Genomic DNA, 12,722 nt, shown 5'->3' on the forward strand with positions numbered 1-12,722 from the left:
GAGCCCCTGAAAAGCTTTAGGTAGTATTTTTATGTAACTTTGAGTGAATGCAGATGTTCAGCCACCACGGTCTTGGCAAATCAGTGGTAGGATCAAATGAATTTGTATCTGAGGTGGTATACGGTAATGGCAGTAACATGGCATGACTTCTAATGATGGTTCTCTGACTCGTTTAAAAGTACTGTGGACATTAATAGCAAGTACACTCCAGCCTTGGATTAAGAGAGAGTGGCAGTGTTGATCAATGTGATTAGGGGTATTGATCGTAATTGAAGAATTAATTGAAGGTGGCAATAATCCATTGGGCTATATGTCAGTTGCTAGATTTTATAGTAGGATTCGCAGAGTTTATGACAGCTGAATCTGAGAAGAAAACAGTGGGCAGATTGATCATCAAGTAGTGCCAATTCATAGATGGATTGATAACGTAGGCAACACAGATTAAGCAGTTTGAAACAGGGGATGTGACTTAACTTTGACTTAATTTTCTGTGTAACCATCAATCCAAACTGATGGAATGAATGTATCTCGGGGTTTTCAGTTTGAAAGAATAGATAAAATTATTGATGAGTGCTGTATATCTCAATTCCGGTAATATTGTTTTTCATGCAACGCAACGTTTGTCATCTAACTTGGGCATGATTAAAACCGAACCAGCAGGACTCGCCCTTTCTTAGAGACCAGACTGATTAGGAATATCTTCACGTATTTTCTGTGGCAAGCAACCGATATCAAGTTAGTTAGGCCTACTCATTTGAAGGTTAGTAGAGTCACTAACGTGTGTTGCAATGTCAGAATATCTTTTCGTGCGCATGTTTAGTGTGATTAGGTAGTAGAACTACGTCAAGTCTTGTTCTACATGAGTCAATACTGCCTTAGTGCCTTACTTCTCTGGAGTGAGGAAGATTGGGAATCTTGTATTTGCCGAACCTTGTTGATTGCGTCTTATGGTAAACACTGACTGTTTACATAATAGAGATATTATCTGGCTTGGTCGTTTAGAGTCCGTTGTGTTATACGGTTGTACTCTGAATAGTGCTGTGTCCTTGACAGTTATCTTCGTAAAGCAAGCTCAGACATAATTTAGTTTAGCTATACGTCAATGAATTCTTGACTTGAATTCCGGACTTGAATTCCTGACTGAATTCTTGACTTGAATTCCTGACTTGTACAAACTAACCAATCCTAGTTAGTTGACGGTCAATTAACTATTGTTATTTTAAGTAGTTCTAGAGTTCTAGACGTGGATTTTGTTGAACAGCTAAAAAACACGTGTCGTGATACTGGTGTTCTCTTGTGCGATGTTCATGTGAAAAACCGATCCGGTTCCGATAAAATAAAAATTAATCGGTAGGTTCGGAATGGACTCTAGTCAGTTGTGTTTGATTACCGGTAGTTCGTTAGTTGAACATTTTATATTTTACTGGCAACCCCACGAAGTTTTTAGTTGTCTAAAAAACGACGCACACCAAATTTCGCTGAATTCCAACCGGTTGAAGAAAAGTTATTGGTGTTCAAAATTTTGGATTCGAAATAGTAGTATTTACGGTGGGTTATTGTATAATTAATAATGAAGCAAATTCCCCAAATGCAAACTTTTGTACTCCAATAACTTCGCTTTTACTGGTTAGAATTGAGCAATATTTGCTATGCATCTTGTTTTTTTTTGGAAACTTACCAATTTCATTGACTTGACAGTAAAATTTGAAATAATTTTTTGATATATATAGAAAAATTTAACCCTAAAAGCTCCGCTTCTTCTACATGTTGGAATTGAGTAAAATTTGGTGTCCAGCATTTTTTTAGCCAACCTTTTATCGAATAGCCGGTAAAATTTAAAGGATATTCATGTCGAAATGAACCCAAGGTACCTCCAAGAAGCTCTTCAAAATTTAAGGAAAAAAGTATTTTTGAAAAACCCTATTGCGCATTTTGAAAATCCAGCAACTTGTACAAGTCTGACTGACAGTGATGTTTTCGTTTTCAGTAGGCCTAGTATTTAATCTTTTTGATTTCCTACTCCGTCTCCCAATGTGGACTTCGGGGATTAAAGTCACTGTGGACGCTCCGTGCGGCTATATGCCGTTTACAAAGAATGACTCCCACGCGAAATCTGCGCGGATATACACCGGCGCTCCGACGCCGTACAGAAAAAAGATGTACCCTCGAACGTATTCCTTTTCGAGTATAATCAGCAGCCCGCGGAGGCGCGAAAGGACTTTGTCTACTGACAGCGATTTATTGTGTTGCGATTCGGCCAAAGTTGACAGCGTAGATGGCAGTATCGTTAGTACCACACAATCTACGCAGACTACTGATATATTTTTCGAGTTACGGGTAAGGACTTGTCGGGATGCTGGTCGACAGAATCTCCGTGAATGAATTTGCCACTGCAAAGATCAAGTGTTTAAAATCATAAATTTGGATGATGCTTGACTCTATGCAGGCATGAACCCTTTAAAAAGGGTTGTGACTACTTCCAATCTTATTTATCGTTCTTTTGGGCAAAACTACTTGCCTTTTGCAATATTGATTTTGTAAAGATTATCTTAATTTTGGAAAAAGTTTGCATCGCTTTCGTAGTGAAATTATCATAAGTTCACATGAAATAGCCCTTTTGTATCACGGTAACTGGATGTATTTTCGAAGATTTTGTATATTGAGAGCAGAGTTGTAACCAAGTCACAAGGTTCCGAGTCATAAGTCAATTCCACTTTCATAGTTTTGACTCGAGTCAAGTCGAGTCACTTTCAATTCACCACCGAGTCAAGTCCGAATCCGAGCCAGCTAGTAGTGACCCGAGTCCAAGTCATTATGTTCATGGTTCAGTTTTCAGTTCAATCAGGTTCTCCCCTTTTTTTTCAACTCTGCTCGAGTGTTATAGAATGGCTCGCATTCATAATATCGTAATTTTCATCGGTTCAACAGTTTCTGGCCCTATTTTCCAACTATCTGGACTGATACACGAAATACCGATAATGTGGTAACTTGACTACTCTTCGAAGTTACAATGAAATGTCTGTCTTGGCCGTCCTAGTGACTCGAGTCATTCCAACCATTATTGACAGTGTCATAAATCCTTCTGCCTTGCATGCTGCAATTTCGACGACGTTACCGCCTCTACCAGTAGTGTTCTTTCCATTTTTCTGAAACATACCAAACATATATTTAACTGTATTTCTCTTTCATTCAGGCCGAACTGGAGCTTCTGAAATCGAAATACGACAAAGCCATCGCAGAACGAGACGAGCTGAAAAGAGAGAACGAACGGCTTGAATCGCAGGTAATAAAATACATTCGTGATCTCACAAGCCCTACTGGCAGTCTTGGAGTCGAGGCAGCGCTAAAAGTATACGGCCGCGATATAATCTACGTTTCAAAACTACTTGAATTATTTTTCATACCTCTCATTTTCTACTTCTTTACGGCGTTTTTTGTACTTAAACTTTAGTAGCAACACTAGCTACTTGGAAAGTAGGCCTACTGTCAGAAAGTGTCTGTCGCATTATAACATTATAAAGCTACGACTGTATGGTTATCGGAGCAATATTTGTGTACTCAGTTCAACGATGTCATCGGCGAGCTGTCTGAAGAAAGGCAAACGGCTTCGCACGCTTCAGAGATGCTCGATCAAGTCACCAGGGAAAGAGTTGCTCTTGAAAAACAAGTCGAAGGTAGGTTCGAGTTCCAGGTGCATTATTATCGATTAGGTGAAAAAAAAAATATTTCAATGTCCGATTTGAAAGTGTCATTTTGATCATTTGAGTGGTCAACACGTTTGAAAGTGGTGTTTCCAGTATTTGAGTTGCACCAATAAACTAGTTTTGAGCAATCTGAGGCTGAACTCTAACTTGTATCATTTGTCGCTTAAATGAAACTGACCGTTCATAATTTGAATTATATCAGCACTGTCAATCCAGCAAAAACTAGCCCTAGTTGTGAACTTGATTATTTGGTCCCGAAATCTGAAGCGACCATCATCGTTTTGTCACTCTGATGGAATTCTTCTACCTAACCTGGATCATTTGTCACTCGAATGAACTGTGAAGCCTAACCCCCGGAAATTTTGTGGCCCTTGTTGATGTATAAGTGTGAACCAATCGTTGAAACTGTGGGCGCGAGTTACCTTACCACGTTCTAACAGAGATGCAATCGCAAAGCCGGCATTTACGTCAAAAATGCGACTCGTTGGAGGTGGAAGTTGCCGAGCACAGACTTCTGCGTTCAAATCAACGGCACAGCGCCTACGACAGCAGCGACGAAGAGGCAGATCGTATGTGAATTCGTGGGATTTTGTTGGTTCTTGTGATGTTACGCGGACTCGTTCTCTCAGTGTCTGAATACCGGATGAAGTTTGACGCGCAGCGGAGAGAAATGGAGTACAGGCACAAGAAGGAGATTCAGGATCTGGAGGAGAGGTTGGACGAGGCGCAGGCCGACAAGAAGCAGGCTGATAAAAAGGTGGGATGATTTGATATAAGTAGAAATGAAATGTTCGGAGTGCTATTCATTGGAGAAACAGTTAGGTCGTGTAGTCATTCACCATGATGTATATTCCAAAAACTTTTACCCAGCGATACGCAGAGGTGCTCGGTAACGTAGGTGTACGGTAACGTACAAATTTCACAGCTAGGGCAATGGATAGGTGCAACTGAAAATCGGCCTAAATGCCGTGAAACAGGTGATGCGGGCGTTCGAACGGGAAATTCGAAAGTCGAATCGGAGTGATCACCTTTCTTTTAAGTCGACGCCAGAAAATTAACGTAAAAATAGGGTAATACGGGATTCGAGTCGAAATGTTCAATTTTTATTTGTTGTTTTGGACAACACCACAAAACTGACGTGAAAAAGCGGGTAATTTGGGAGTCTAGTTAAAATGATACTATTTTTTTAGTCGATTTTTAGTAAATATTAAAAATCTGCAGTTTTCAATTTCGGTCAACTACCTTTTATGTTTAGGTAAAAGTGTCCTTCCCTGAATCCAAAATTCGGTAATCCTAGGAACACTTCATTTTGAGGGTACTCGAGTGATTTTTGCAGACTTGTACTACATGCTCGATCGGTTACGGTTTAAGACTATTTTCGCATCTGCGTAACAGATTTCAAGGTCTACACTACTTACTTTTCTCTTTGTAGAAGTAGACAGCAGTTTTGGGATACGCTTTTGTCTATAATATGAGTAGGGCAATTTTTTTTTGACATGTCAAAATTGTAGCGTTAGGTCAAAATTTGTCGAAATTAATTGTCTACGAAGTCAAAGTTTTTTTGACCTCTGCATTTCGTTTGTATCGTACATTTTGCACTGTCGGTGAACTTATCATTTGATATCTTACATCTTGTAGCCTACCGTTGTAGACGGCCCATTGCCTGCTCATTTTGAATCATAGACGGTCAACTGAAGCAAATAGGTTGACATGGTTTTATGCTCAGCGTACCGCAATATCCTAACTGAAGCAAGAGTGCTTGGGCATTGGTTCTTATATCAAGAAGCGCATGATGAAAAATTGTGATGTAGACAGCATTGTCAGACTGAAGCGACACGCTGTGTCACCAGCAGTGTACGCATAACTTCAGTATTGCCAGCCAACAACCGCTGCTGTTGAACTTTCTTTCTCCAATGTGGGCAAGCTGCTTAGTAAGGACAGACACATTTTACCCGAGAATGTGGGAAAGTATCTTTCGTTGTACTACAAAAATTTTAAATGTTTCTACTATAATACGTGATGTAACTACTGGAATTCTTCATAGGCCCAGATTTCGTTAAATTACTAGTTTTTTCATGCAAAAATTTGTCAGTTTTCAACTACTTCGTAAGGACAGTCAGTTCCATCCAGAAATAAGATAAATAGTATAATGTTTACATTATGTGCGAAAAAACCTAATTTGCATACGTCAGGTCAAAATTCTGTCACAGTTCTGTTTTTTAGGTCAAAAAGAGTCAAAATTTTGATTATTTTCAGGTCAAAATCTGCCGTTTTTCGGTCCAAAAAAATCGCCCCAGTTATGAGAGATATGAGATGAATATGTCTCCGAAAATTGCACCTATTTCTAGCGTCACGCTTTTTCAGTTCCACGTTCTGGAAGAGGAATTCGACGAGCAGGAGAGAATCGCGAACCAGAACAAGAAAAAGGCGCAGAGAACGCTGGCCGAGCTGAACGACACCCGCGTCCATCTCGAGGACACCAACGCCAAGCTTCACGAGGTGGAAAAGAAACAGCGCAAGTGAGACGGGGCTTTCGATAATACTTGCTCAAAAACTAATGTTATGTCCATGCCATTCGAATTGTTGTGAAGTCTTACTGAACAATGCCTGATTCAGAATCAAATCTATCTGGTACCCGATTTCGCCCAGCAATATTGCGACGCAAGTCTTGTCATAACGACACGGAAATCGCACACCCTTAGTATTATTGAATAGAATATTCATATTGAAATGAACCCGGATATTTTCGGCTGACGCTCGTCAGGGGTAATCGCCTGCCGTCCCGTTTTCGAAGGTTCGACAGCGAGATATACGCAGTACAAGCCGAGCTCACAGAGGTCAAGTTAGCCAAGGACAAGCTGCAACGCGCGAAAGACGCTCTGTCCGTGGAGGCGTACGATAATAGGAATCAGCTCGACGAAAAATCTGCGGAGGTTGAAGCTTTGGAGAGGAAGGTGGAGAGGTTGGAACAGGAACTCCAGGAAACCGAGGCGAAAGACTCGGAAGAAGGACAGCTGGTGTGTGACCCCCCTAGTATTTTTCAAACCGAATCCTGTCCTGAATCTAGAAGTAATTTATATATCCGATTACTGGTGAACTTGGCATTAGAATTGAAAATAAATGTTTCTCTGAATATGGGTTTGAATTATGGTAGGGTTACCACACGTCATTCTTTTAGGCAATTTGTTCTCCTTATCTCTTTTTTCTAGTGATAATCTCAAAATCAGTTATTTTCACTTTCCTAAAATCAACACTTTATGATTTTAAAAAAGGTGTCCTCCTTTCGGACTCCAAATTATGTTAACCCTAAATTACGGTACACGCCACGTAGAGTTAGATAAAGTTAAGGGATGCCAGGTGTCAAATTCCCTGGTAGCCACATTTAATTAATAGTGATTGATTGATATGGATAATGATAGAGTTACCCACCGTAAATACTATTTCTCGTCCATAATTTGGGACTCCAATAACTTCGTTTCCAGCAGTTGGAATTGAGCAAAATTTGTTGTACATCCATTTTTTGGACGACCTACCAGTTTCGTGCGGTATCCAGTATAATTTTAATGATAAAGTTATTTTTGAACAGATCTATATTAGTACGGTTGTGTCGGTTCACGAATAAATCCGTCTCGATACAATTGTTGATACACGATGTTCCTTCCAATTCTCTACTAGTTGCGGACGATCACCCCTGACGAGTGTCAGCCGAAAATATTCGGGTTTATTTCAATATGAAGATACTTTTCAATTGTATATTGCAGTTCTGCACCGCCAAGAAGCTCTACCTATCTCCGTGATTCGGTTACGATAAAACTTGTGGTTTGCTTTCAGTTGAACTCGTTGAAGAAGCAGCGTCGCGACCTCGAGGCCAAAGTCAAGGACCAGGAGGAGGAGCTTGACGAGCAGGCCGGGCAGATTCAGATGCTGGAGCAGGCCAAGGAGAGGCTGGAGATGACCTCGGAACGGACCAGGCAGCAGCACTCCAAGGAAATGGATTCCAAGGAGGACGAAATCGAAGAGATGAGAAGCTCGTATCAGAAAAAGGTAGTCGCAGTTGAAAAAAGTAGAAATGATGCAGTAACTTTGTCCTTTAGTAGAAATTGAAGTAGCGAAACTCGAGACAATCTGTATTGACTCGACTTGGACTCGAGTCATTGCTCATGACTCGAACCAAGTCATATGACACGGGACTCAGACGGCCAAGACCGACATTTCATTGTAATTTCGAAGAATAGTGAAGTAACCGCACTATTGGGATTTCGTCTATTGGTACTGGCGCTTGAGAATGCGACCAGAAAATGCTAAAAGTGAGGAAAATTGTTAGGCCTACATTATAAATGCGAACCATTCGATTTCACCGAACAGAGTTATAAAAAGTGGGTTTAACAAGACTTTCGCAGTCAACACAATGACTTGAACTCGAGTCATAATACAATGACTATGACTCGACCCTCTGATCGCTGACTTGACTCGGTGGTGAATTGAAAATGACTCGACTTGACTCGAGTCAAATCTAAAAAAAAGTGAGATCGACTTGTGACTCGCAGCCTTGTGACATTGTTACAACCCTGGTTGGTACTAAATTGAAAGCGGCAAATCTCTTGAAACGAATTCTTGCGAAGGTAATTTTCGGTTGAATAAATCCGCCCAAAAATCTTCTGTACTTTATGTTGGTTTGCGGAATAATTTTGAGACCTAAATGAATGCGTATGATTTCACACTGCGTCTGGCGCCGTCAAGGGGTCCGTGCTGTATGTTCCTGTTCGATGTCTGGTGTTTTGACTGAGGGTCTTGCGCAGGTGAAAAATCTGGAAGCTCAGCTCGAAGAAGAAGAAGAGGAGAGAGCTTCGATCACAAAGCAGAAGAGAGATTTGGAGCAGCAGCTTTCCGAGCTTCGGAACAATCAGCCGTTGGCGAGGAGAGACGCTGACACAGAAAAGAGGTGATCATTAATTCGCGATGATTTGGGATTAGATTTTAAGTGATTTTAACTTTTGTGCTGATTTTCCACAAATTTTAGTCAATACCATAGCGTTTAATAACTCGTGGATATGACTGGGTGAAGTCGAGTCGATTATTAAGCTTCGAGTTGAGTCGACTATAAGAGCACTAATCGTTGTGACATCACACATAGCAGTGAAGTTGAAATATGTACCTCTTATGCGACACTTACGAAATATTTTTGAAGAGCTTCTCGGAGGTACAGGACTTCAATATATACGATTAATAGTATATTCATATTGAAATGATCCCGAATATTTTCGGCTGACACTCGTCAGGGGTAATCGTCGGCAACTAGTAGAGATTCGGAAAGAGCATTGTTATCGAGAATCGTACCACCAAATATGACGTCATCCGGCATGCAATTTCGAATAATTTGGGCGAAGAAAGCGGTATGCTCAATGTACTATTTTTAGATGATACATAAACTCCTTGTGTCGATTCAGAGACACCCAAATAAAAGTGTTAACGGCCTCTCCCGACAATGCAAAATCTGTCATCTTGATAATTATTCGCACAAACCAAAATAGGAAGTATAGACAATGGGGAAGCAATTAATTTGCAGAAACAATATTTCGACGAGCATATGCAGCTAAAGTCTTCCGTGCTTGTATCGAAACGATAATTCTCTCGTTGATAAAATAATTCCTAGTAGCCGCGTTTCCTGTTATCCGCGCTCTAAAAAAACCTGGCCCTTGAATGAAATGGCCATTTGTTGTTCGTAGCTGATTGCCATTTATCTCTGTGTTTGGTATGCAGGCTGCGTAAAGACGCGAAACGATACAAGGCTCTTCTGGACGACGCGCAGACCATGATCGATCATTTGAAGACGGACGCCGTCAACAAGCAACAGCTCAAGCAAATACGGGTGCAGGTGTGGTGCACTGTTGGTTGCTGTCTGCAAATGTGGTCGAGGAATATTTTTAAAAGTTTCTCAAAAATCTTCAGTAACTGGAGTCCGGGTCCAAAATATTGTGTTGACTGTTCAGTGTTCGGTTTTGAGTTCAATTCGGTTCGACCCGCCATTTTCAACTTTGCTCGAGTCAAGTTGAGTCACCAACAATCGTGACTCGAGTCATTACCACCCTGTTTTTTTTGTTCTGTTGAATGCCCGTACTTCAAAGGCTAATGTATTTGCGCTCTTTCTCATGCCAAGTCTGTTCAATAGGGCTGTACAAAAAATATTATGCAGGTTTCACGGGCTACTTGATAAAACTGTTGATTCCAACCAGTAGAAGCGATTTTCTTGAAGTAGAAAGCTTTGAATTTATCCTTAAAAAACAGAAAAATGAATTACTAAAAATTTTCTGTCAACCCCGTAAAATTGTTAGGCTCGTCAGTAGAGATGACGCACACCAAATAACCACTAAAAGCGAAGTTATTGCAGAAGAAAAATTTGGATTAGAATAAAATAGTATTTAGGATTTACGGTGGCTAATCTTTAAATATTTATTATAGAATCATGGAATTGAGCCAAATTTGGTGTGCATCATCTCTGCTGATAGCCTAACAATTTTACAGGGCTGACAGAAAAATTTTGTAAATTTATATTCAATTAAATAGTATATTCATATTGAAATGAACCCGAATATTTTCGGCTGACACTCGTCAGGGGTAATCGTCAGCAACTAGTAGAGAATTGGAAAGAACATTGTATATCAACAATCGTATCACAAAATATGACGTCACCAGCATGAAAGAGAGAGCGTTCAATGTACTATTTTTAGGTGATACACGAACTCCTTTTGTTGACAGAGTTTTGGTTGGTGTATTTTGATAAAAGTTGATTCCAAGGCACACAAATGGAATTGTGAACGGCCTCGACCTACGATTCGAAATCGGTCGTCTCGATAATTATTCGCACAAATCGGATTATCCAACAAATGTTTGCCGATGGCAGAATTAATTGCCTTTGATCGATCAGCATCAATCTTAAGTGGATGAGTTAAGGGTGAGCTTTTCACATCGCGTGACGCACGTGTTCTGATAAATCTGGGGACATGTTGGTTTATGCGGTCCTGCAGACGTCTTGACGTTCTTCCCACGTAGCCACAATCACAGTGGCACCTATATTCGTACACTACATTACTTTGTTGAAGTGCAGGAAGCACGTCTTTGCGTGTTGAAGGGAGCAGTTGTGTTGTTGTAAAAATCACATTGGTTTTGACTGTATCGTAACATTTACCGACAGCAGAAATCAATTGTTTTTCAAAGCGGGTGGAAATGGGGCCAATCCAAGGTAGATGGATATAAACATCTTTTATTGTTCGTGCGGTGGGCTCTGTTCGTTTTTCTGCGTTGAATTGCGTTAATTTCCTCTCCATGCCGCGGCTGATGACGTGTTCAGGGTAACCATTATCAAGTAAGATTTTTCGGATGTAGTCAAGTTCTAAACTCAGTTTGTTACCCGAACATATCATCAACGCTCTATGCACGAGTGTGCCTATGAGGTTAATTTTTCTGCGCCGAGGACTAAATGAATTCCAGCGAAGGTATTGGCCTGTGAATGTCGGTTTTCTGAAAACAGACGTTTCAAATTTGTTGGTATTGCGCTTTTCAACTAATACGTCCAGAAATGATAATGAGTTATTGCGTTCTTTTTCTATTGTGAATTGCAAGGCCGGGTGAAGCGAGTTTAAGCGAATGAGAAATTGGTCACACTCCGATTCATTCCTGAAAATAACAAATGTATCATCTACGTATCGGCGGTACAATAGTGGTTTGGCGGACTCACGCTGGGACAGAAGCTCGCCCTCGTAATACCCTACGAAAATGTTGGCCAAAATGGGTCCCAGGGGACTGCCCATGGCTAAGCCGTCTATTTGGCGAAACATGACCTCGTTAAAGCTAAATTCCACGCAGCAAGTTGCCGCTTGTAAAAGTTCAACAAAGACGTTACGCGGGATTGATGGTGGCGGTAACTTACCACCGTACAGCGCGTTGGCACAAATATCAATAGTCTCATGCAGCGGAACATTCGTAAAAAGACTAGAGATATCAAATGAGCTCAGAAACACGTCTGGATTCGGCAAATCCAGGTTTCGTATTTCACCAGCGAACGTGAACGAATCGCGAACACATTCCGTGCCGTACAATTCCCGAACCGGTTCCAAAATGTCAATAAGCCATTTTGCCAGCTGATGGTGAGCAGACCCGATCATGGAAAGTATAGGTCTCACTGGGACATTGTCTTTGTGAGTTTTTGGCAGTCCGTACATGCGTGGTCTTTGCGATCCCGTCGGTCTGATGGCGCTGTATGTTTCTGCCGTTAGGACACCGTTTTTCTTCAATGTCAGCAAACGGTTGGTCAGTCGTCTTTCAATTTTAGGTGTATTATCAAATTCCGAAACCGAACCAAGCGAGATAAATTTGGTTTTGTCATGCAATATTGATTCCATTTTCGAAATGTAGTCAGCTTTGTTCAGAATGACAACACCGGATCCTTTGTCTGGTTTGGTGATGTGAATTTCAGGGTTGGATCGCAATGCTTTGATGGCTAGGAAACACTCTTTGTTCATCAGGAAGTCCGCCTTGTCGACCGGGCATCCACAATACGAATGCGCCAAATCTGATAACCGAGCTTTGAGAGCAGGTATACCCTCGTCTGATTTAGGTTCGTGGTGTTTTAATTGGCCGAGGAGAACTTCAAATTCCGCAAATACCTCCTCATTCTTGACAGTGGTAGGCGGCAGGCAAAAATTGAGCCCATGGGATAAAACAAATTCTTCAGTCGGGCTTAGCTTATGATCTGATAAGTTGAGTATATTCTTTTTGCTTGGACTTGCATTGCTACCGAATCGCTGGCTAACTAAGCGGTTAATGCCACGTTCGTTCCTTCTTGAATTCTGCTTTTCTTTGATAGTATCTATCGATGCCAAATAACGGCAGAAGCGAAATAAGTCGAAAAACGACAGGATTGAACGTACTTCCTTCTGCAGCGATCGACAAACACGGCGGAGAGTAGCAACCAACTTCTCATTCTTCCCAATCTCGTCATATAAAAACGCTTGTTCCATT

At 41.0% G+C, this 12,722-nt stretch overlaps 1 protein-coding gene across 2 annotated transcripts in view; it reads left to right on the top strand.

Moving 5' to 3' along the window:
• LOC145438343 (unconventional myosin-XVIIIa-like) overlaps positions 1-12,722 on the top strand; it is a 63,870-nt gene that overhangs the window by 39,465 nt on the left and 11,683 nt on the right. For both annotated transcript variants that reach the window (XM_080315734.1, XM_080315735.1), the window contains 9 exons: positions 3,194-3,283; positions 3,563-3,674; positions 4,145-4,273; positions 4,334-4,461; positions 6,069-6,223; positions 6,499-6,721; positions 7,536-7,748; positions 8,504-8,646; positions 9,465-9,579. In XM_080315734.1, coding sequence (XP_080171860.1) covers positions 3,194-3,283; positions 3,563-3,674; positions 4,145-4,273; positions 4,334-4,461; positions 6,069-6,223; positions 6,499-6,721; positions 7,536-7,748; positions 8,504-8,646; positions 9,465-9,579 — 1,308 coding nt within the window. The remainder of the gene's footprint in view (positions 1-3,193; positions 3,284-3,562; positions 3,675-4,144; positions 4,274-4,333; positions 4,462-6,068; positions 6,224-6,498; positions 6,722-7,535; positions 7,749-8,503; positions 8,647-9,464; positions 9,580-12,722) is intronic.

This window comes from Botryllus schlosseri, chromosome 4 (genome assembly GCF_051294905.1).
Source record: "Botryllus schlosseri isolate E-star chromosome 4, Bs_hap1, whole genome shotgun sequence".
NCBI lineage: Eukaryota > Metazoa > Chordata > Ascidiacea > Stolidobranchia > Styelidae > Botryllus > Botryllus schlosseri.